The sequence below is a fragment of the Mauremys reevesii genome, linkage group 5 (assembly GCF_016161935.1).
Source record: "Mauremys reevesii isolate NIE-2019 linkage group 5, ASM1616193v1, whole genome shotgun sequence".
NCBI lineage: Eukaryota > Metazoa > Chordata > Testudines > Geoemydidae > Mauremys > Mauremys reevesii.
This window is the reverse complement of record NC_052627.1, coordinates 56,519,748-56,543,304: the sequence shown is the minus strand read 5'-3', so window position 1 is coordinate 56,543,304 and position 23,557 is coordinate 56,519,748. Positions and strand designations below refer to the sequence as shown.

At 41.5% G+C, this 23,557-nt stretch overlaps 1 protein-coding gene across 5 annotated transcripts in view; it reads left to right on the top strand.

The window, feature by feature from the left end:
• NR3C2 (nuclear receptor subfamily 3 group C member 2) overlaps nt 1-23,557 on the top strand; it is a 258,185-nt gene that overhangs the window by 215,368 nt on the left and 19,260 nt on the right. For all 5 annotated transcript variants that reach the window (XR_005599519.1, XM_039541769.1, XM_039541767.1 and 2 more), the window contains exon 7: nt 22,567-22,697. Coding sequence is in view for 4 of the 5 variants with exons in the window: in XM_039541769.1 (XP_039397703.1) it covers nt 22,567-22,697 (131 nt within the window). In the remaining variant the exon portion in view is untranslated. The remainder of the gene's footprint in view (nt 1-22,566; nt 22,698-23,557) is intronic.

The following is a 23,557-nucleotide window of genomic DNA, read 5'->3' as shown; positions in this document are numbered from 1 at the left end:
ATCTCTGTGAGAGTAAAGGGGAGATGTTTATGGCAGGATGGGAGTTTGAGGCAACTCGCCTGGAGGCCAGTTTCGCACAGCCAGACAACAGGGCGATTAGAAGAGCGCAGCAGGGCGCGCTGCACATCAGAGAAGTTTTGAAAGCCAATTTCATGACTGGCCAGGGTATGATGTGACATACCCTGTTTCTCTTGAAGTTACCCTCTCTCTCTCTCTCTCTCTCTATTTCCTTTCACATATATATATATATATATGAAAGTCTAAATTGTTTAAAAACTGTTCTTTATTATTTGTTGCACAACACATTGAGTTAAATCAGAAGGCAGACTGGGGGAAGAGGGGTGAGTTAGGGGAGTGGAGGAGGAGGGAAGGATAAGTCGAGAAACCAAATCAAAAGTTCGTAGCCTCCCTCCTCATGTTCTTGGGCGTCTGGGTGAGGAGGCTATGGAACTAGGGGAGGAGGGAGGGCAGTTATACAGGGGCTGCAATGGCTGTCTGTGGTCTTGCTGTCTTTCCCGCATTAGATCCACCATACAGCAGCGCATGTCAGTTTGCTCCCCTGTGAGCTTGACCATAGCGTCCTGCCTGCTCTCATCGTGCGCGTCCCTCCTCTGTTCTTGTTCCTGTAATGCTTTACGGGACTCTGTAATTGTTTGCCTCCATGCATTCAGCTGGGCCCTATCAGTGCGGGAGGACTGCATGAGCTCAGCGAACATGTCTTCCCGAGTTCATTTTTTCCACCTCCTAACCTGGACCAGCCTCTGGGATGGAGTCGATAGGGGCCGCATTGAAACATTTGCACCTGGGAGGGGGGAGAGAAAAAGGGAGGGTAGTGTTTTAAAATATACATTTCAGAGAACAAAGGGGACACTTTGCTATGAGTAAGCCATCACACACAGCTGGGCAACAGAATTCAGCTTGCAGGCAGCCTAGGGGCACACAGGGTTCTGCCTCTTCTATATTCATTTCAATGTTTTCAAACTGCTGGGACCCCTTTCTCATAGCAAGCAATGCCTGGTGGCTTTTCCATGAAGGAGGGCCTGCAGGCTCTTTGTGATGATCACTTCATACAACTCCCCCCAATCCCCCCACACCCACTACGTGGCTCCGGTGAGGCTCTGAGCAGGGATGAGCCCTTTAAACAATATGCGAACAGCCCAGCGCGGCTGGGTTTCCCCCCCGCCCCTCACTGCGTGGCTCCAATCAGGCTCTCACTCACCAGAAGTACCTTCTCCAGGGTCATTGTCCAGGAGCCCGCATTGGGAGTGGGGGGAGGCTATTGGCTCCAGCGTTAAGCATAGTTCCTGGCTAGGGGAGAAAAACAGATTCCCCACTTGCCGCCTGTGCACTGTCCTCCTCCTCCTCTTTGTCCTCCAATGACTCTTCCTCCTCGCTCCGTGCAACCCCCCCCTGCAGGTGTCCATGGACAGTGGTGGGATAGTAGTGGCATCACCCCCCATAATTGCATGGAGCTCACGGTAGAAGCGGAATGGGGCTGTGACCCAGAGCGCCCATTTGCCTCCCTGGCTTTTTGGTATGCTTGCCTGAGCTCCTTGATTTTTGTACGACACTGCTCTGTGTCCCTGGAGTAGCCTCTTTCCATCATGGCCCTGGAGACTTTAGCGTACGTTTTTGGGTTCCTTTTTTTGGAACGTAGTTCTGCCATAACAGACTCATCTCCCCAACATGCGATGAGATCCAGTACCTCCCGTTCAGACCATGCTGGAGCTCGTCTGTGAATCCGGGACTGCATGATCTCTTGTGATGGTGGACTCTGCATGGTCGCCTGTGATGGTGGACTGTGCTGACAGTCACCAGTGCTGATGGTGACCAAACAGGAAATGAAATTCAAAAGTTCCCGGGGCTTTTCCTGCCAACCTGGCTAGTTCATTGGAGTTGAGCGTGTTGTCCAGAGCAGTCACAAGGGAGCATTCTGGGATAGCTCCCGGAGGCCAATAACCTTGAATTGCGTCCACAATACCTTTAACCTGGGATTGCAATCTCGATTTAAGCGCTACTCCACTTGCCAAGGTGGAGTACAGAAATCGATTTAAAGAGCCCTTTAAATAGAAAAAGCTGGTTTGGTCAGGTGGACAGAATCATTTTTTTTTCCTAATTAACTCAGCTAATTCTGAAATAACAGACTAGTGTAGACCAGGCCTTTGTTTAGGATTTGTTGACTATTAAATTGATAATTTTGATAGATTGATAGATTATGATAAGATACTATGGTAATAGCGGCCTTTGAACTACGTAAGAAAGACAAGTCCATAGAAATTCCTTGTTCAGCACTAAGGGCATGGATTCTTGGGAGTGAAGAAGTACCTATAAAATTGAATGAAAATATCCATTTAAATAAACAGAAACAAAAATGTTTAAACTTGAAAGAATTAATCACGTCATGCTACATTAGAAATCATTTATACCCGACCTGGGAATTCTGATTGTCCTATGGCTAAAGTTGTGTTCTGCTGGAAAAAATTAAATTGAACTTAGCAAAATCTGCAGGACTTGAGCATCTCTGGGGAACTTTTCCTCAAACAAAGAGGACAAAAAATATGATAGACAGTTGATTGCATAATTAAGGCAAAAGTATCCTCTCATTTTCCATATATCATGTAATCTGCCTTTGTCCTTTGAATTTACCCTTCATTACTTCAGAATCCAGACTGAATCCCTTTAAGACAATTTCCCTTATCTACCGGTTGTAGCATTTCACTTTATTGCCTCACTCTATGCATTTGTTTCTGCATCTTTGTGGAAATGTATCATGTCCACAAAAGTAATGATGAGTGACATTCACATACCTTAAACGTTTTGTTTAAAAAAAAAAATCCAGATGGCTTGAAACAAACCGTGCTCTGAACGTTCTTAAGACTGTCTCTGCTTTTTCTATTGTTATTATTTATAGTTTTCTGAGTACTATGTAACGGTAGATTCCATTGTCTTACAAACACCCAGAGCTCCCAGGGAGATGATAGATATCACTACATCCTGTGAGGGCTTGTCTATATGGGGACACTCAGGAAAAAATAATCTGAATTAATTTTTAAAGTGGATTAGTTAAACTGCGTTAAACCCCTGTATGGACCGTGTTATTCAAAATTAAAGTGGCCTTACTTCAGTTTAGATGAATTCATTTCCAAATGAATTTTAAACCAAGTTGAATTAAGGTTGCTGTAATTCTGAATAAGAGCATCCACACAGGGTTTTAATGTGGTTTAACTAATCCACTTTAAATTCACACCTTTAGTTTAATTGGATTATTTCCTGAGTGTGTCTGTGTAGACAGCCCCTAAAAGAGTGCAGCATGCACTGCCCTATACACTTGACCAGCTCTACTGGCTGATGTTGGGGGTGAGAGAGGTGCCAGAACTTGTCTCCTTCCATCTCTCTTTGAGACAGGTGTCTCTAACAATACTTGCTCAATGCTGTTCTTGTTAGTCCTTCATATCCAGTGCCTGAAGAAGTTGTCCTCTGTCCTTGCACAAGAGATGAAGCAATAATATAATACCCAGCTCTAATATTGCCCTTTTCATCAGTAGATCTCGAAGTGCTTTACAAAACTATCATTATCCCCATTTTACAGAGGGGAAACTGAGGCACAGGGCAGTGACGTGACTTGCCCAATGTCACTGAGCCCTATCACTGGGTACTGGGAATAGAATCCAGGTTTCTTGATTACCAGAATAGTGCTCTGTTCAGTAGGCCACACAGCCAGGACGGTCCTTATATCTTGCCCTATCCTGTCATGGGGGGGTGGACACTTTGTTTTGATGAACAATTAATAAAACATTGTTAAATGAATATAACTGAATAAAAAGGAGGGTGGTGTCAATCCCAGAAAGTGTATGAGATGCATGAGTGAGCGAGGAACAAAGTATAGTATATACACAACTAATACATTTTTGTTCCTTATAAGGTAAAATAAGTAATGTAATAAGTTTATTGTTAGTTTTTAACAAATTGTTTTCTTTGACATTCAGCGCATATTATCTTTTCACTTTTTTCTTAAATACTGTGAGCAAAAGGAAGTTCTACATCTGAAAATGTTGGAAATGATGTGATATGGTGACTGTGTTCTGTGACTCATTTCTTATTGCTCTGATGGCTGGCTTACAAGAAATGATTAGCAAATGAGAATCTCTTGTTACTTATCTGTTAAGTACATCCTTTAATCATCAAAAATGTATTCCACAAGCCCCTCCGTGCCTATATTTGATTTGATTTCCATGTTAGGGTTACGCAGGACTAGAAATATTTGCCCACCTTCACCAGCCTCTGGTGTATACCTGAATAAATGTATCGTTTGTCTTTATGAATTATGCACATATTCCACCTCTTTGACTGTGCTTAGAGAACAAGATGTGAGCCAAGTGATAAAATGAAGATAAAATGCTTTTCAACTATGTCTCTTAATGTGTTGTGGAAATTTCTAAACACTTTAACATTGGTATTAATTAAACTAATGCTATATATTTTGTTCATATGTGTGCATATGTACTATATGTACACTGCTTGAATGTGTATATTACACAGCACAGGGGTCAACATTAAAAGTAAATATTCATAGAGCATTACTTTATCAGAATTATTTCCCATTGTAAATCTAGTGAAAGATTGTGCTATATGTGGTGCAGCATAGTGGTTACTATTGGTAAATGTTGACTTAAATGGAAATCACTGTATATGTAATATATAGAAAGACTAAATGATGAATGTGGTGCAGTATAAAGTTTTTATCAGTAGCATGCCTTTCAGCTGGCCATATTTCTTACATCTAGTGAAGCTTTTATGATGCATTTTCCCACCATAGACAGGAGGTCACATTTTCAAAAGCACCCAAGTGACATAGGGGCTAGATCTGCAAAGGGAGTCAGCCCTGACACTGCCGAGCTGCTTGGCATCCTAGCTCACGCCTGTGCCCCAGCAGCATTCTTGAAATATGCATTCCGCCCCCTATCTCACCTGCAGAGTCCAATCTGGTAGCCAGTCTGAGAGCACACCTGCTCAGGGCAGAGGGGAACATCTCCAGGATACCCAGTAGCCCAACGGTTAGGGCACTCATCTGGGTTTGGGAAAGTTGCATTAAATGATTAAATATATATTGGGCTAGAGAGGGAAAGTGAGAGCGTGGCTCCATAGCCCGGTAGTCAGGGCACCCAGATGAGATATTGGAGACCAAGTTCAATTCCTTACTCCAAATCAGGTAATTTGAAGCAGGGATTTGAAAAAAGGTCTACCATATCCCAGGTGAGTGCCCTGGCAATTGAATGGAATGATAGAATCCTGAATGGATAGGTGCCCATTTCCCTTTGACAGATGGGTCTTAGGTTCTGCCTCTCTCCTCAGCATTTTTTACTGGCTGGCTTAGGCAACTCATTACTCAGCATGCTGACTTCTGAGAAACCCATTCTCAGGTGCCTGACTCTCCCCAAGCATTATATAGGGAGCCTAACTCAGGGCTGAGAATTCCAGTGAGCAGCACGGTCCCTAAAAGTTAAGCCTTGTAATACAGAGTATTGCAATTCCTAAGTCACGTTGTGGATTCAGCCATTAGGAGTCTAAGACTTTGGTCCAGAGTCTCATAGGTATTTAGGTACCTAACTCCCATGGGTTTCAATGGGAGTTAGGTGCCTAACTATCTTTGAGGATTTGGACTTTAGATGTAGGCTCCTATGTCATTTAAGCACTTTTGAAAATTTTACCCAAAGTCTCTGTTTCAGCCATCTGTAAAATGGGCATAATAATTTACATCACAGGAACGTTGAGAGGCTTCATTAGAGTTGGGAAAATGCTCTGACACTCTTATAAAAGACATTATAGAAGTATAATGTAGCAGCATTGAAACAATAATGTATAAACACAATGTATTAGTAGCTATAACTAATAACATACATTATACTTTTCCTTGCTCCTCTGATGCTTTCTTGGTTTTCATCTGCTCTGTAGGAAATAAAGAGAAATACTGTAAAAATCATGGGTATATAAAAGTTAATGGGCCAGATCTTAAAGTTTTTATTGAGTTCTGTCTATTTACTAAATTCATTCAAGGATAATTTTGCCTGAGCAGAGACTTGAGGGTTTGTCCAATAAAAATACCCCTAGTTGCCACAGAGGTACCAGGAGGTGTGCTCAGTTCACAATAAAATTGAAAAGTTAAAGTGAAGTTGAAGAGAAGAAACTAAAAATATAATTTTCACTAATATTTATCTACGATATCTGTCATTTCCAATTCCACCACTGGAGCTTTGCTATTAGTTCACACAGTCACCATGTTACAGTAAGAAAGACTCATTAGAAGGTAACTGAAGCTGCAGCAATAATTAGTGTTGACAGACATTTTTAAGGGTACAGTAAAACATACTATTCCAGCTGGTATTTTAAATTGATAAGAAAAAGAAATTATTAGCCAATTTATTGACATTGGAATGAAAAAATATCTCTAGTGAGTAGTAATCCCTTTAGTCTATGACTTCAGACAATATATCACACTGTTAGCCACTGTTCTGAGTTGTTATGCAATATTTTTGCATTATATAAATTTAACTCTTGTCCATATGAAAACCAATACATTCATTTCCATATACAAAGCCCAGTCCTCAGTGTAAAGCGGAACACTATTTTTCAGAAAAATAGAACTTCATTTTGTATAGCATCCTTTATACTAAACGCTTTGTGGCTCCCACAATTGCAAAGTTTAAAATAATGAAAGTGGAGTAAGAGAGGAATTAGAAACATCTTTCAGATGAGATTTAAAAATGGATAGTGAGCAGATGAAGTGGAGAGATGAAGAAAAGCTGTTTCAGATTTCAGGAGCTGCCAAGGTGGCTCCTGCACTAACAGTGACAAGATTATGTGACTGGGCAGAGGATTTGGCAATACTAAGGAACATCAGAATTTTTAAATTAAAAGCTAGTAAATTGGAATTTAATTGTAGCTATGATTTTATTTTAAATCTGAATTTTATTATTTTTACATTTTTTAGACAATGTATGTCCTCTTTACTTTTTATTATGTCCCTGACATCCTCTCATAGAATATTCGTGGAACCTGAGACCATTAGGATTAGTGTTGCATAACACGCTGTAATAATACAACTACCTCTGTGTGACCTTTAGATGATGAAGCCTATAATTCTTCCTGGTATTCTGATTTCTATAGTAACAGTAAGAAGGATAAATGCAACTAAATACACTGCATATTTAAGAGCGCCAGATAAGTTTTGACTATACATGTTTGAGAGGAAAAAAGATGATTCCTTAGATTTTCAATGTCTATCAAAAACAATTACTATTCCAGTCAGCATTCCGCATGGGGTTGAATATAACCCCAACAGTACTGATGCTAATCTAGATTTCAAGCTATTAATCCAATAGTGTCTAATTTTAGCACAATTTTGTAATCTTTTAAATCTAACAGTCAGTAAGTCCCCTTTTCTTTCCTTTATTGTCTAGACACTTGTTGCTATCAGTTTGATAATATTCATACTTTGCTCATAAAAGGCTAAACCTGTGATCACTGATCCGTTAGAGGATCAGCAAGCATGTTTCTGTCCGTAATTTATCCGCTTGCATATATCTCCTGTCAAGAGAGGACTTGAGTTCATGAAATCTGAACCATCAGTGCAGTGAGAAGTGGGTGTGGACATGCACAGCTTTATCAGTGATGTTTGTATACATGTTAATTCTTTACTTTCCTTAAAGATCAGTTCAGGCCACTTTCTGAGATAAGTGTATCAAAGCATTTAGTTTTGTGTACAGTACAAAAACCAGTGTCATTCTAATGGAGTACACGAAAAGGAACCCTGCAGATTTATATCTGATACTGCTATAAAAATGCAACAAGCAGCAGTTGCTCCGTAGGTTTTATTTCACTGAATGGTCTTTGAGAATAGTTATTGGTCAAGCAGAGCACGGCCCTGTACTCAACTAGATGGCATTTCTGTGTCTGTCTCTGTTTGTCTGTAAATGCAGTAACTTTTGAATGCCACAGCCAACTGATTCCAAATTTCATGGAATGTTCTAGACATCAATGGGCAGAACCCTACTGATTTTGGGGGAAACTGGAAAAACCAGAAGGGGAAAATGAGGGTGCACATGGAGCCCTTAGCCTCTGGTTAGCAGAGCCAGCAGCTTCAATGAGGTCTGTAATTGTCTATAGATCAAAGAACCGGTGATGGCAGCCACAAGCACTTTCCAGCATAACAGTACCCCTCAGATCATCTTTGTCCATTTATGCAATAGAGTATAAAATGTTGACACCTTGAATAACTTCTCTCCTAGTCAGAAAGAAAAGAAATAGGAATGGTGGGGGAAGAGGGGAATAGGGGTGCGCACAGAGACCCTGGCACGGCTTGAGTGAGGACTGAGGGACTGCCATGGGGAGAGGAGAAAAGCAAGACACTCCTTAAGGAGGCCCAACGGTCTTCCTTCCACTGCTTGCCCAGACAAAGCCTCCTCATCTTTGAGTTTGTTTGGAGTGAGGGGGAGAAAATTGTTTTTCTTCACTACTGAACAGGAGAGTGTAGCCAGTACTTTTGCCACTTTGGGAGACAGTGTGTAATTGTGTGATGGACATGTAAATGGATACCAAAATGCTGTTTTACTGACAATGTATCCTAGGGGAGCCAGTATGCATTGCGATGTCCAGGTGTACATTTCTATTATTATTGAATGTAGCACTGCAAAAGTAAAAGTTTTGATAAGAAGAAAATATTTGTGTGGTTTTTATTTTTAATGTGGAACCTTTACCACAGTAGAACATAACCTGAAGGGAAGATTAGTGCTTTCATGTCTTCTACCTCGATTCCCATTAACTGCATACTTAATTGTTACTTATGTCAGACATTTGATTTTATTAGTCGTTTGTATGCTTTTATTATCACAAATTTTTAGGTTTAAATAATTGGATGATTTTAATTATTTTAATGTGAATCCTAATGTGAGTTTTATCAGATTTAATGTGCTTTAAAAATGGAAAGTGATGTGATGTTACATATAAATTGATGTGATCCTTGGCAATGTAGAACAAATATCTTTACCTTCTCCAGGGAGAAACTTAATGTATTATTAATGTGATGGTATAACAGTACTCCAGTGAAGACATATTCATTTAAAATCAGGGGAATGTATTTTTGTTCCTATAGTCCAAGGGCTGATTGTGGCTTAAAGTCACAGCCCATGCTGGATAGGCATGAAGGGGCTATGCTGCAATAAACCCCAGGAATTTTAGCTGGCTGTTCCAAAAGACTTCCTGCGAGAGCATCTTCCATATAGAGCTCCACTATTTTGGAAGAGGGTACAGCATGTGTTTCCACTCACAGCGGACCAGCAAGGGTGGTCCCTTTTGGGGACACTGGCGCTGCTGGCAATGCTAGCCATGTGTAAAGTCTGTATACCCCAGTCCCACTGTGTCTGGCCCTTCCACTAGCACCAGCAGTAGCTGACAGTGGGCTGTGCCTCCCCTCCTTTTCATAAAAACAGAAGGCTGAACATGAATGGTTTATTGTAAAAGTCATTATTTTAAAATATCTTCATTTTGCCCAAGCAATGTCCATTTCCATTAAAATGGTGGCAGAAAAGGCAACTGGCAGTCAGCAGCTGGAATTAACAAGAATTCTAACTTTTCAGCAGCTGCCTGCTACTCAGTTTTTATTTGCATAGAAACAGACATTTGATTGGTGAATGCAATCCTGTGCACAAGTGGTTTAGAATGGTAACTAGTTTAAGAATTTTACCTTCTTTTGAGCGAAGGAAGAGGTTGCTGATCTTATGTCTATTTCCTTGAGAAGTAGAGGAGGAACAGCAGCTAGCAGTTAATTTGTTAAATTCTGTTACAGGGTTAGGAACTGAAATTCTTGTTTTCCAAAGAACTATAGGCTGCTGTCAGTTCCTCTGTTGATAGGTATGTGGTTTCAGGGAGGGCACTTAGCTGAGAGTAGACCTTAAGGTAGCTGTGAGTCACTTAACCTCTGTTCCTGGGACTGCATTCTCCAGGTTTGTCAGAAGGGCTTTCTGAGGAGACAACCCTTATCTTTAGAATTCACTCACTTCAAGTACAACGCAAAGCCTATTTATTTAGCTTAGAGAGCTTGTTATTATTTATTCCTGGTAATAACAGTGTAATGGGCTAGATTTTTAAAAGCATATGTGCACTTTTGCATACATGAAGCTCAGGCACACCTAAAACTGGCTCTGCACTTTTGCCTGCACACTTTGGAAAATCAGGCCTTGTATTTAATAAGACCTTTGTGGGCAGTTGGTGCAATTTATGTTTTACATTTTTGTAAATAGCACCTTGTTACCATTGTAAGCACTGCATAGATTACCAAAGTTGTTGTTTTAGTATACAAGGAGAAAAGCATATATTACACCAATATGTTGCTTATACACATATAGAAACCAGGGTGTTTTGTAGATAAATAAGATATTGTCTCTGACCCAAAATGTTTACGGGTAAATTTAGTTATAACACTACCAGAGATAGCAGCATACAGTGAGTAGGGGGAGGTGGGAGGACACAGTTTACACTAATAAGTTCATGTATTTACTTAGGTTTGTACATACACATGTTGTTGATTCCTTTGCTTGTGTTAAATATTTTCTTTGTTTATAAACAAAAGTTGTCATTAGTGACAGCTTCTTCAGAATATTTACATTTTAGTGGCCAAACCAATAATTTTACATAAAGGGACTGGGGTGGAAAAGGAAAATAAAGCAATAGATACCTGCTTGCATCAGCATCACTTGTAAGAAAGAAGAATCTGGAACTCTTTCATGCAAGAGAATGAAGCACGTATGCAGGGATTTTAAAGCTGCAATTTTAATAACTTTTAACTTTAAGGCAGGAGGAGGGGGTGGAGGGACTAACTCCTATAAAATACCAGGTAGCTTCTTGGACCCAAGGCAATGTAAAATGGCCTCTATGCTGAATAACCTATATTCAGGGTTGGGCCTCGCAGCCCAACCCCTAGCATTGAACCCACCTCTGAATTCTCTCATTTGACTGCCTCTTCAGTTCATGGAATCATAGAATATCAGGGTTGGAAGGGACCTCAGGAGGTCATCTAGTCCAACCCCCTACTGAAAGCAGGACCAATCCCCAACTAAATCATCCCAGCTAGGGCTTTGTCAAACCTGACCTTAAAAACCTCTAAGGAAGGAGATTCCACCACATCTCTAGGTAAGCCATTCCAGTGCTTCACCACCCTCCTAGTGAAAAAGTTTTTCCTAATATTCAACCTAAACCTCCCCCACTGCAACTTGAGACCACTGCTCCTTGTTCTGTCATCTGGTACCATTGAGAACAGTCTAGATCCATCCTCTTTGGAACCTTCTTTCAGGTGATTGAAAGCAGCTATCAAATCCCCCCTCATTCTTCTCTTCCACAGACTAAATAATCCCAGTTCCCTCAGCCTCTCCTCATAAGTCATGTGCTCCAGCCTCCTAATCATTTTTGTTGCCTTCTGCTGGACTCTTTCCAATTTTTCCACATCCTTCTTGTAGTGTGGGGCCCCAAACTGGACACAGTACTCTAGATGAGGCCTCGCCAATGCCGAACAGAGGGGAATGAGCAAATCCCCCGATCTGCTGGCAGTGCTCCTACTTATACAGCCCAAAATGCCGTTACCCTTCTTGGCAACAAGGGCACACTGTTGGCTAATATCCAGCTTCTCATCCACTATAACCCCTAGGTCTTTTTCTGCAGAACTGCTGCCTAGCCACTCGGTCCCTAGTCTGTAGCAGGGCATGGGATTCTTCCGTCCTAAGTGCAGGACTCTGCACTTGTCCTTGTTGAACCTCATGAGATTTCTTTTGACCCAGTCCTCTAATTTGTCTAGGTCCCTCTGTATCCTATCCCTACCCTCCAGCGTATCTACCACTCCTCCCAATTTTGTATCATCTGCAATCTACACCATCCTCCAGATCATTAATGAAGATATTGAACAAAACCGGCCCCAGGACCATCCCTTGGGGCACTCCGCTTGATACAATCTGCCAACTAGACATGGAGCCATTGATCACTACCCGTTGAGCCTGACAATGTGGCCAGCTTTCTATCCACCTTATAGTCCATTCATCCAGCCCATACTTCTTTAACTTGCTGGCAAAAATAATGTGGGAGACCGTATCAAAAGCTTTGCTAAAGTCATGGAATAACACGTCCGCTGTGTTCCCCTCATCCACAGAGCCAGTTATCTCATCATAGCAGGCAATTAGGTTAGTCACTACCACATGGTCCAGGTCGGAAACTTAAGTGTCCTCAGCTCTGCTGCTGTTCTGAAAAAACAGTATAAATTCAGCTGTAAATAGTTCATAGCTTTATTCTGCTATCAGCTCTTGAACCTCCCTCCGCCTACAGGGGTAGAAGCTCACTCCACTAGAGCTCTTGCAACAATCTTCAGGACATACCCCTCCTAGACATCTGTAAAGTGGCCATGTGATTTTCCATCCATACATTTGCAAGGCCTGGTGCAGAACTTGGCTGCTGATGCCTCTTTTGGGATAGCGGTTCTCTGCTCAACCCTACCATCCTTATCCTCATACTTTCCCCCTATTTAAGTGCTGCTTATCAATCACCCACAGTGGAATACAGCAGGGGCTGTCACTCAAAGAAGAAGAGGAGGTTACTTACCTGTAGCTGGAGGTTCTTTGAGTTGTGTGGTCCCTATCTGTATTCCACTTCCCATCCTCTTTCCCTGCTGGTTCGGATCTTACGAGAAGGAATTGAAGAGGCCATCAGTCCACCCTGTCCTTTATCACCTTGGTCAGAGGCACGAAGTGAGCCAGGGTGCATGCCTGGACCAACAGACACTACTTTCAAATTCTCTGACTCTGGGTGCCTGATGCGCATGCGTAACCCACAGTGGAATTCCAAATGTTGATCAAATACTTGTTTTCAATACTTTTAGAGTAGAGGATCTGCCTATATTGTTTGGTTTCTGCTATGGATAGAAATTCCATACTTGAATAATGAAGATGTAGCAGTAGGAATGTACTGCTGTCCTCCTGAGTGGCATGCTGGTGGTGATTGTGAAATGCTCTGGGAGATTAGAGAAGCTATAAAAATAGAAAACAATAATGGGGATTTCAACTATCCCATATTGATTGGGTGCATCAGGACAGGAGGCAGAGATAAAGTTTCTAGAAACCATAAATGACTGACTGCTTCTTGGAGCAGCTGGAACCTTCAAGAGGAGAAGCAGTTCTTGATTTAGTCCTAAGTGGAGCACAGGATCTGGTCCAAGAGGTGAATATAGCTGAATCTCTTGGTTATAGCAATCATAATGTAATTAAATTTAACATCCTTGTGGGGGCTGAGGGGAAAGTACCAAAGAAGCCCACCAAAGTAGCATTTAACTTCAGAAAGGAGAACTACACAAAATTACTGCTGGGGGAATTCCGCACCAAAAGATTAAAAATTCTACACAAAGTATTTTAAAATTCTGCGTATTTTATTTGTCAAAATAACATAATATAATCACACCAGTTTCAATTATTTCAAAATACCCATCAGCGAGTATGTCTGTAACAATACAGACAACAAAAAGATCCAGGAAATGTTTTGACAAATACATTCTTTACTAGGCATATTAATTCAGAACTTTGAGTAATAATTCATTTAAACTACAATACAGAAATGTATTTCCCACACCTCTCAGAAGCAGTGCAAAGGCTGGGATTAGTCAGGGGTATGGAGGAGCTGAGGAAGAGGGAAGTAATTGCTGGGAAGGAGCCTAGGAGTGAACCTGGAGGGGTTTTGGGTATGGGTGGGAGAAGTATGGAACAGGGTTTTTTTTTTTTTGCAGGGTGAGGGATTGTCCTGACTGATCACTAGCTTCTCCCATTCAATCAGTCACATCTGTCCCAGTCCCCATGTGGCCCTGCAATCCCACTCCCATTCAGCCGCTTGCTCAGTGTTGTCACCCCACTAACTCCTATGCTCCCACGACTAGACCTTCTGAACCCCAGTCTGCGTGACCCCCCAGCAGCCCTGTGTGCCCTGCTCTGTTCATCACCCCATATCCTTTGCCTCCTTACCTGGCCCCATGGGCAGGGATCTGTGAGGAAGGCAGCTTCTCCCGCCTCCTTCTACACAACCGGCTGCTGCAGCCCTACTGCCAATTGCCCTCTCTTCTGGTGCCACATCAGCCCCTGACAGGTGAAAGGTGTAAATGCAGTGTGACCCCTCTCATGGTTTCCCTTCGCCTCCCTGTCAGAATCAGTTATTCTACAGGGGGCATCTGTGGGGGACATTAACTCTGCGTTTGCGCAGTGACACAGAATTCCCCCAGGAGTAATAAATGAGGGGTTAAACAGAAATTAAAAGATGCAGTCACAAAAGTCAAAAAGCCTGCAAGCTGCATGGAAACTTTTAAAAACACCATAATAGAGGCTCACATTGAATGTATGCCGCTAATTAAAAAACATAGTAAGAGGACCAAAAAAGTGCCACCCTGGCTAAAAAATGAAGTAGAAGAAGCAGTTAGCAAGAAAAAGGCATCCTTTTAAAAACTGTACCCAGTACCTTTCCCAGATCTGAAGAATTGCTCTTGTTATACCAATATAATAAAAACCAGCAGGATCTTATTAAGAGGGATAAGGCAAAGATGCCACATTTATTGTAAATACCATAACAAAACAAAAAACAATGTTTTTCTACTTGTTTCTACTACTGCTTATTCCTTATACATACATACATACACACACACACATATTCATTCACACAATCATTCATTCAGGTTCTGTATAGATGTTATAGTTACCAGCCTAGATGTTGCTCATGCCAAGTTACTGTCCAGGTATCTTGGTCATGAGGATGGAGCCGAGTCTGTGTCAGATGCATCTGATGCTCCTGGAGGCTGGCGGCAGAACCATAGACTCAAAGTTCTTATTCTTTAGAGTCCAGTTTTATAGGGATTTTTCCCTATGTTAGTTCATAGGAGTTGCTTCATTTTGCTGTTGCTAAATCAATCAGCAGGTGGCTGGCTTCATGTTGTTAGATGTTTTGTTTTTCCTTCCTTTGAGGTGTGGTGGGTGGATTCCAGTTTGCCCTCCGGGGGTCATCTGGTTGATCCCACTTGACACCTTCTTCAGCCAACACTGAATTCTTCAGGCTGGTAACTCCCTAACCATTCATTCACATGCATTCTCTATCTTAATCACATCTATTTCACTGTCTCTTTACCTTTTGGGGTGTGACCAATTTATGTGAGACTCCCTGTCTTTTAACAATCAAAGATAAAATGAGATGAAAACTTATGGAGGGTGGGGGTCTCTATTTATACACTATAACAGCTACTGTTTTGGCTTACTTAGAGTTAATTAAAGTTTAACAAGTTTTATACAAAGTATTTCTTTGAGCAGGCTTCACACAGACACAGCTGGTGGCTTGCAGGTTAGAATCACAAATTTACTTTTAACATAAACCTTTAGTTATAAGGCATCAGTTAACAATAAGTCATTTTTCATATAAACCATGTTTAATATAAACCTTCTTTAATATCCCTACACTCTGTGTGGCTCAAAAGCTTGTCTCTCTCACCAACAGAAATTGGTCCAATAAAATATATTACCTTACCCACATTGTTTCTCTATTTGGCAACTAGTTTTTTGTGCAACATTATCCTCAGCTCATCCATGTCAAAACATCTGCAAGTAATTCCTGGAAGTAAACTAAAGAAGTCTGTATTTGCACACAGTATGGATAGGAGACTAGATAAATAACAATAATGAATAAACAAGATCGCAACTAATAAATGCCTCTGCTTTAAGCAAACATACATCAATAAAAGAAAAACACTAATGACAGAACCAGAAAGAATATGTAAGTAAAACCAGCCCCAAAACAAAAAACAACTGTAACAATCTGTATGCTTAGAATCAGACAATTTTTATGCTAATAAAGGTACAAACTGTTTCAATATGCTGTTTGGTGTTGACCAGGCCAAACAGGCAAATGTCTGATAGACACATGGGGTGGGTTTAAATGAGTATTAATTACACTTTGGTGAGGAGCACTACACTGCCCTTTTCCTGCTTTCAAATACTAAGCATGTAATTGGTTCCAATGCAGATCACAGGACTTTAACCACAAACCAAACTATAACTCAGAAGAGAATCTACCCTAGACTCAGTTCTGTTGTACCACCTTCACCCTTCAAGGACACACCAGGGGGATGAAGTGTCAGAGGCTGGGAGTGGGGACCTCAGTCTGTAAAGGCTCCTTCCCCCCATGGGCGTAGGGTCCAGCTGTGAAATTGCTGGTCTTATTTACCTCTGGGATCTGGCCCTTTTAGCCTTTACCTGCCCTGGACACTGGTGGCAAGTTGCATTTTATATGAACCTTGAATCCTATTGTTTTTAATCCAGTTGTGGCGCCAGGAGGTTGGAAGGAAGGTGAAAAAAACCACTGGACCATATTCCAATTTGGCCCAGTGGGGAAAAAACAGATGATTGGTCAGACCCACAGCATCATAAGCCTCACAGCTTCTAATCTTCAACTAAGGGAAGGGAGGGTTGAGCAGCTAACTGGAGAGTAAAGGTACATCTACACTGCAAAGACAAACCCGTTACACCAAGTCTCAGAGCCCAGGTCAATTGACTCGAGGTTGCAGGACTTGTGCTGCGAGGCTAAAAATAGCGGTGTAGACCTTTGGGCTGGAGCGTGGGCTCCAAGACCTTTTTCCCCCATCACCAGGTTTGAGGCCGCAGCCCAAGCAGGAACATCTACACTGCTATTTGTAGCCCTGTGAGCCCAAGTCAATTGACCCAGGCTCTGAGACTTGGTGTTGCAGTGTAGAATACCCTAAGAGGCTTTTGAAAAGTCTGGTCAACTTTAAATAGGTAGTGGGGGGCACCTGGAAGCCAATCACCTGGTCCTTTCCTCTCTTACCCAGCCAATGACTAAATGGAGAACCAAAGGGAGATAAGGAATACAGGGGAGTACCCCCCGCCCATTCCTGGCACTCATGGGGTTTGGACTTCTTTCATTTCCTGCTGTCCAGTCAAAAGGTCCTACCCTGTTAAAGGAGGTGAGAGGGTAGAGGAATAAGAAACCAGAGACAGCATTGAGCACAAGATGTTTCATTCACTCACACATAATGACGTGGCTTGTGGTATTAGATGTAAAGTCTGGGATGTTACAGCATGGTCCATTTCTTGTGTATAAGCAAGTCAAGCTAAAATTGTGAAGGATCCTGCATCTATTCTAATCTACAATTTATGTGTATATGGATCAGTATATTTATCTGATTTCATGGCATCTGTAGGTGAATTTCAAGTTTCTTGCTAGCCCCAGGCAGTTAGTGGTTGGTTTATGTCCTGAAGCATGAGAAATTACTTCCTTTACAAAACTTTCATCTTAGTAAATGTTAATTATTACTTAATAATGAGTTAATTATTCATACAAATCTGTTTAAAAAAAATCCTGCTAAGCTCTTGGCCTCAGAGGTGTCTTATGGCTGGTTAATATGCATTATGTAAAAATGTATTTCATTTTATAATATTTAAATGTTACCTTTTAATATCATTGACCCTTTATTTGTGTATTAGGAGAGTGGATAAATAGGAGAATTCAGTCCCTTTTCAATACTATTAATTCTGTTTTGGGCAATTTCAGACTAGGGGTGAGTGAATTCCAAAGCTGGGTGCAAGCCTGGAGAATGCTCTACCCATTACACCTTGTCTTTTGAACAGAAGGGCCTCAGCTGACTGACTGCAGCAGTATAGCACAGGGACAGGTAGCCTGTCAAGTAGGAAGGTCCCGGCCATTGAGTGATTTATAGGTTAGTGCCAGCACCTTAAACGCAACACAGAAATCTATAGTATAATACCTAGTCCTCTCACCTTAATCTGCACACCAGATCTAAAGTGTGACCAGCTGCATGAGCTGAGCATTCAGCACCAGGGATAATCTCATGGGTGTGTTGGTGGTCATGAAATCCTGAACTTTTCCTCTTTTACCTGTAGGGTTACAGTCAGTGGTGAGCTGGGGCCGGTTCGTACTGGTTTGCGCAAACCAATTGTTAAATTTAGAAGCCAGTTTAGAACCGGTTGTTAGAGGGATGGGCAAACTCCGGCCCGCAGAACCGTCCTGTCTGGCCCTTGAGCTCCCAGCCTGGAGGCTCCCCTGGCCCCTCCCCCACCTTCCCCCACTCTCGCAGAGCCCATTGCCAGCGCCCTGGACTGCTGCTGGACAACTCTGCAGCTCCTGCCGCTTTGAGCGGCAGGTAAGGGGGTGGGGCTGCGAGCTCCAGCGGGCCACGCGGCATTCATACACGCTCCCCTGAGCAGCATGGTAAGGGGGCCAGGCCGGGGTTGGGAGGAGGGGTTGGATAAGGGGATGAGAGCGGTTGGAGTGGGCGGAGGTTCTGGGGTGGTGGTCGGGATGGGGAACAGGGGAGGGTTGAGTAGGCATGGGTGTTGCGAGGGTCTGTTGGGGTGGTGGTGGATGGGGTCAGGGGACAGGGAGCGGGGCGAGTTGAGTAGAGGGTGGGGCCCTGGGGGGCAGTTAGGGTGGGGGGTCTCGGGCTTGTACTCACCGGTTGGCGCTTAATAACCGGTTCCCTATCAGGTCAGCGGCAGCACTTAGCTGGCGGGTTCTTCACTCGCTCCAGGTCTTCAGCAGCACTGAAGGACCCGCTGCCAAAGTGCCGCCAAAAACCCGGAGCAAGTGAAGGACGTGCCACTGAAGACCTGGTAGGGAACCGGTTATTAACATTTTGGCAGCTCATCACTGGTTAGTTAATTTAGAACCTGGGTATGTATATGAATAGATAGAAATAATTTTATCAGTGGTTCCAGAATATTCCCTAACCTTACACGCACTGAATTTAATTAGCTATAGTTCTGGCCAGTCACTGAGCTTTGTTAGTGCCTCCTGCTGGTTCCTCAGATGTTTCTCTAGTTTTGTCTAATCTAAATAATATTGTCAGATACATAACTGAGAGACAATAAAATTCCCAAGTAGCATTAGTAGCCAGGAATGCTTTTTTCATAATAATTTGGCAGGGAGATTTTTAACTGTTCCTTCTGGAAGCTGACTTCACAACTTTAACCCATGTCGTTGTCACCTGCACATTGCATTTCTGCAGTGAGCTTTTCTTGGGGCTCCACTTAGGAACTTGAGTTAGTGCAGAATATGAGGTAATGCTCACTTTTCTGTTTGCCATTTATGTTACTTCAGCTACATTGGTTTCCAGTTCATTTTGAATTGCAATTCAAGGTATAGATTTTGAACTACAAATCCCTATGTATTTTTGGCCATGGCTACTTTAAGGACTGCCTTATTCTTTTTGCCTTACCACAACAATGGAGATTGATTTGGACAAAAACAGTCCCTAGATGTGGACAGAAGGGGATGTAGGACATATTATTTTCCTACTAGTCCAAAATAAACAGTTTGTTAGGCCTCGGGGCTCTATTTACCCAGCTTTTTGCCTGATGATATGGTTTGGGAATGGGGGATTTAGTTCTGGACTGGATTTTCAAATTGTATTGTATTATTTTAGAATTAAAAATTTAATGTGAAGGCAGAACTGGGCCCATTTTTTCCTATTCTATGCAAATTTCTGCCTTGTCCTGTGGATCTTCTGGGTGGGCAGATGGCAAAGGACCATTTTTCCTTATTTCTCCCTTTGCCCACAGCTCCTCTGCAGAAGCTTGATGCAGAGCTTTCTTGGGTTGATACACAAACTGTGGCATGCCACAGCCCCAAAGAGTTATGTATTGCTCTGTGGCATCGTGGAATAGAATGGGCATTCTTAAATTCCTAATTGCATTTGGTGACTTAATAACATTAACTTAGTATTTACAACATTTGTTAAGTATTCCTTATAAGATTGAAGGAAAATGTAGGAAATATTGGGTATCTAAGGCAAACCACAAAAGTTTTAAAGCGTAATCACTATAGGTGCTGAGATACTTGATGTACATCCTGGTGCAGTAGTAGTTTAACTGTCTCCAGACTCCCATGAGCCAGGTGGAATGACTCAGAGAATCAGGATTCAACCATTACTGCAATAGTAAAAGAAGAAATGTTAGAGTGTAGACCGATTATGCCATAGTTTTCAAAATGTCTATTTATTTCAATTCAATATTCTGTACCTTGATTTTGCACATCCTTACTTGTGTGTAGAGCTTATTCGCATGAATAGTCCAATTCAAGTCATAGGGGTTGCTGTATGAGTAAGTTATATTCAATCAGAATAAACATTGCAGCCTTAGATTGTAAGCTCTTTGAGGCAGTGACTATGTCTTTTTCCATGTTTTGTACTTTCGGTACTTAATAAATAATAACTGTTGATCTCGTTAGTTTTTCTAGTAAGAAAGTCTAAGAATATTTTAGTCAGTGTTCAAAGTGTTGGAAATGTTTCCTTTTGATTTTCCTGTTCCTTTTCATATCCTTAGTCCATGATGGATCATGCAAATTAAAAATAACATGGCACGACTACTTGTAACTAAGCTATAAGGCTTTACAAAATCTCAGGAAGAGGGTGGAAAAGAGGAGAGAATGTAGAGTACACCTAGTAATGGGGAGAACATTTTCGTTGCATTCAGAAGAAAAAAAAATCTGCTAAGGAAAGAGAGAACACACCAGGAAGATTTGTTTGCATACACTATGATTCTTCTCTTTCACCAGCCAGTTTGTATGTTTGAAAAGTCATTTTGCTTGGTTAAAATAATTAGTTGAACTTAATCCAGACCCTGTATTATGTGAATACATATTTTGAGTAAGTACAGAAAAGTGTTGCTGATCAATAAAAAGTGGCTAGTGATCATTGAACAATTATAGTGCTCTATTATACACCCATATTATGTTCTAATTTTACAAGTGAGGCAAGTAATCCAGATCCTCATGGCTGTTCACTTTCTTTTGTCTTGCAATAGCATCTTAAACACAGCAAAGTTCTAATTAGTGCTGTCTGAAATTTTAATACAGGATAGTTTAGTCTGAGATTGCCTAAGAAAAGAGCTGGAGATATGAAGAGAAAGTAGAATTTGTTTGTTTTAAACTATGACCTCAAAATTTTTATCTCTAATATGGTCTGGTATGCTGACATATTGTTATGTAACTTCTCTTAAAATAGAAAAAAAATTGGTTAATAAGAGTTTTGTTTGTATAAACTTCCTCATTTCAGATCATCTCATGGGATTACAAAAAGGCATTTTTTTCTTTATAAAGGCATCATAAATATATATACTTTGTCAGCCACTGGTATTCCAATATAGCAGAACTGCAACAGTTTGATTAAATACCTAAAAGTTCCTTGTTCACTTTAAAAATGGTTTCCTTTAGGCAGTTCAATGAATTATACTAAACTCTAACATAAATTATCTACTAGTTATTTAAGTTTATCCGATTCACTTTTATTGTAGCACACATTTATCTTTGTAGCTTGACCTTCTATGTTGCCAGGAAAATAGTTAGAACAGCTTTGGAAACAGAAGTTATTTGTGGTGGACAAATGCTAAAGCTAGCAGCACACAGAAATCTAGAATAGCTGATGCACTATTATTTAGTCCTGATATCCTCTTTAATACCCAGATGTCTATCCACAGCATTAAGCTGCTAACTCCTTTGTGGTATATGACAGTGGTTTGAAGGAGATAACATGCAGTCATGCATTTAATTTTATTTTTATAAGCCACTTGCCTCATTTCTCATTCCTTTCCTAAAACTGCCAGCTGTATTTTTACAATAGAGCACCATCCAAAATGATGATGTCAAAGTCAAGATGTCAGCCAGTATGCTGAAAGAATCTCTCTTGACTTCCCCTCATTTTTGTGTAAAACTGACCATATACTTTATCTTTCCTCTTGTTACCGTATTTCTTCCCCTCACACTACATTTGTACACTTAGCCAATTCCCTGCTAAACAGTGAGCAGAGTTGCGTAGGTGATCCAAAACATTACACAATGTGGACTCAGATATCGCAGCCCATACGTCTCCTTTGGAACACTGTCATGTCAATGTTGCCTTCAGCCAGGAAAAAATTGAAAGGACACTGACAACCTTATTTTGTATTTTTTTTTACTTAGTGTGTTATTACTAATATCTTCAAAACTTAAATCTCAAATTTGTTTTCAAATGATATTTCTCTTTATTTCTGTAGCTTTTTCCCACTAATATAGTATTACCCCAGCTTACCTATAGTAAGCCCAGTTAATGAAAATTCCTGGTTCCGGGAAATTGACTTATGAGCCTAGGTCATGTCGGGCCTCTCAGCTTAAAAGGACTCTGTTCTGGGTCCTCCAAGGCCAGAATGCAGTGATCAGGATTTGGAAAGGTCAGCTAGTTTTAAAGTGGCTGCATTCTGTGTTTTCTCATTCCTGGAGCACATAGAAGAGGTTGCCACTCACAATAAGATGAAGCACATACAGTCTCTGTAGGCCATAAATCTGTTGCTAAACAAGAACGAGCTGCAAGCTTTATTGAAGTTCTCTGTTGGCTGCGTTTCACTGGAAGGTTGCACTTTGACTTCCCTGATGCATGGGTTGCCATTGTGGATTTTGTTATGTATTTGCATTCTCCCATGCTGTTGTTCTGTTTTTCCTTTGCAGGGAGAGGATGCGCCAGTCTGCAATGTTTGAACTGTGCCAGGGGATGCACCAGATCAGCCTGCAGTTTGTTCGCTTGCAGATTAGCTTTGAAGAATATACCATAATGAAAGTTTTGCTGCTGTTAAGCACAGGTAGGTTAGCTCCTACTGTTACCTGGCATACTTGCTAATTGTTAGATGGCATATTGATTTAGCACCTGTACTTCACAAAATGATACAAGGCATTTAACTACAAGAGTAACAAAAGAGGAAGCAAATGTTGTCCTGGAGGTTCATATGTTCACAAGAGAAGGGGTGGAAAACAAGGAACCTGAGCATCCCTGCTGCACAGCCTCAGAGCACAACTGCAGTTCCTGCTCCCCATTACAGCAGGGACTGCTCTTTCTGTTCAGGATGTCATATATCCAGCAGGGGGTGGAAAGGAAGCAATAGCCCGATCCCTCTATGCATGAACCAACAGACCTGGCCAAGCACACCAAGGGAGCATGCTACTTCTCATGAAAAGAAGTAGCAGAAGACCTGCTCCCCTGCATGCTGTGGAACTGGCAGGAATTCTGACTCACTGAGTACACATTGTCAACACAAGTGACGTAAAAGCATAATCAGGATCAAAACGTGCACGTCCTTGACAAAATGAGTCTAGTGTTAGTATGAGGTAATTGAGTGTGTGGTATGCTATAATATATTACACTGAAAGTGTACTAAATTGTATTCCTTTTTTCTTAAGCTGGGGCTAGAGTTTCAGAGACTTACTTTTTATAATAAAGAATTGCATCACAGGGCATGTCTACATGCCTCTGCCATTCAGACTACAGGGGAGTGAACTGCAGTGCTGCGCTATAACTCCCCAGTGTGGACACTGCAGGCACCAACTTAAAAGGTCCCTAGTTGGTGTGTGTGTAGCCCTGTTTGAAGAGGACTGCACTGGTGCAAACTTGGGACTCTTAAGTTCATGCCCACGGTGTCCATGTGGGAAAGTTACAGCGTAGCAC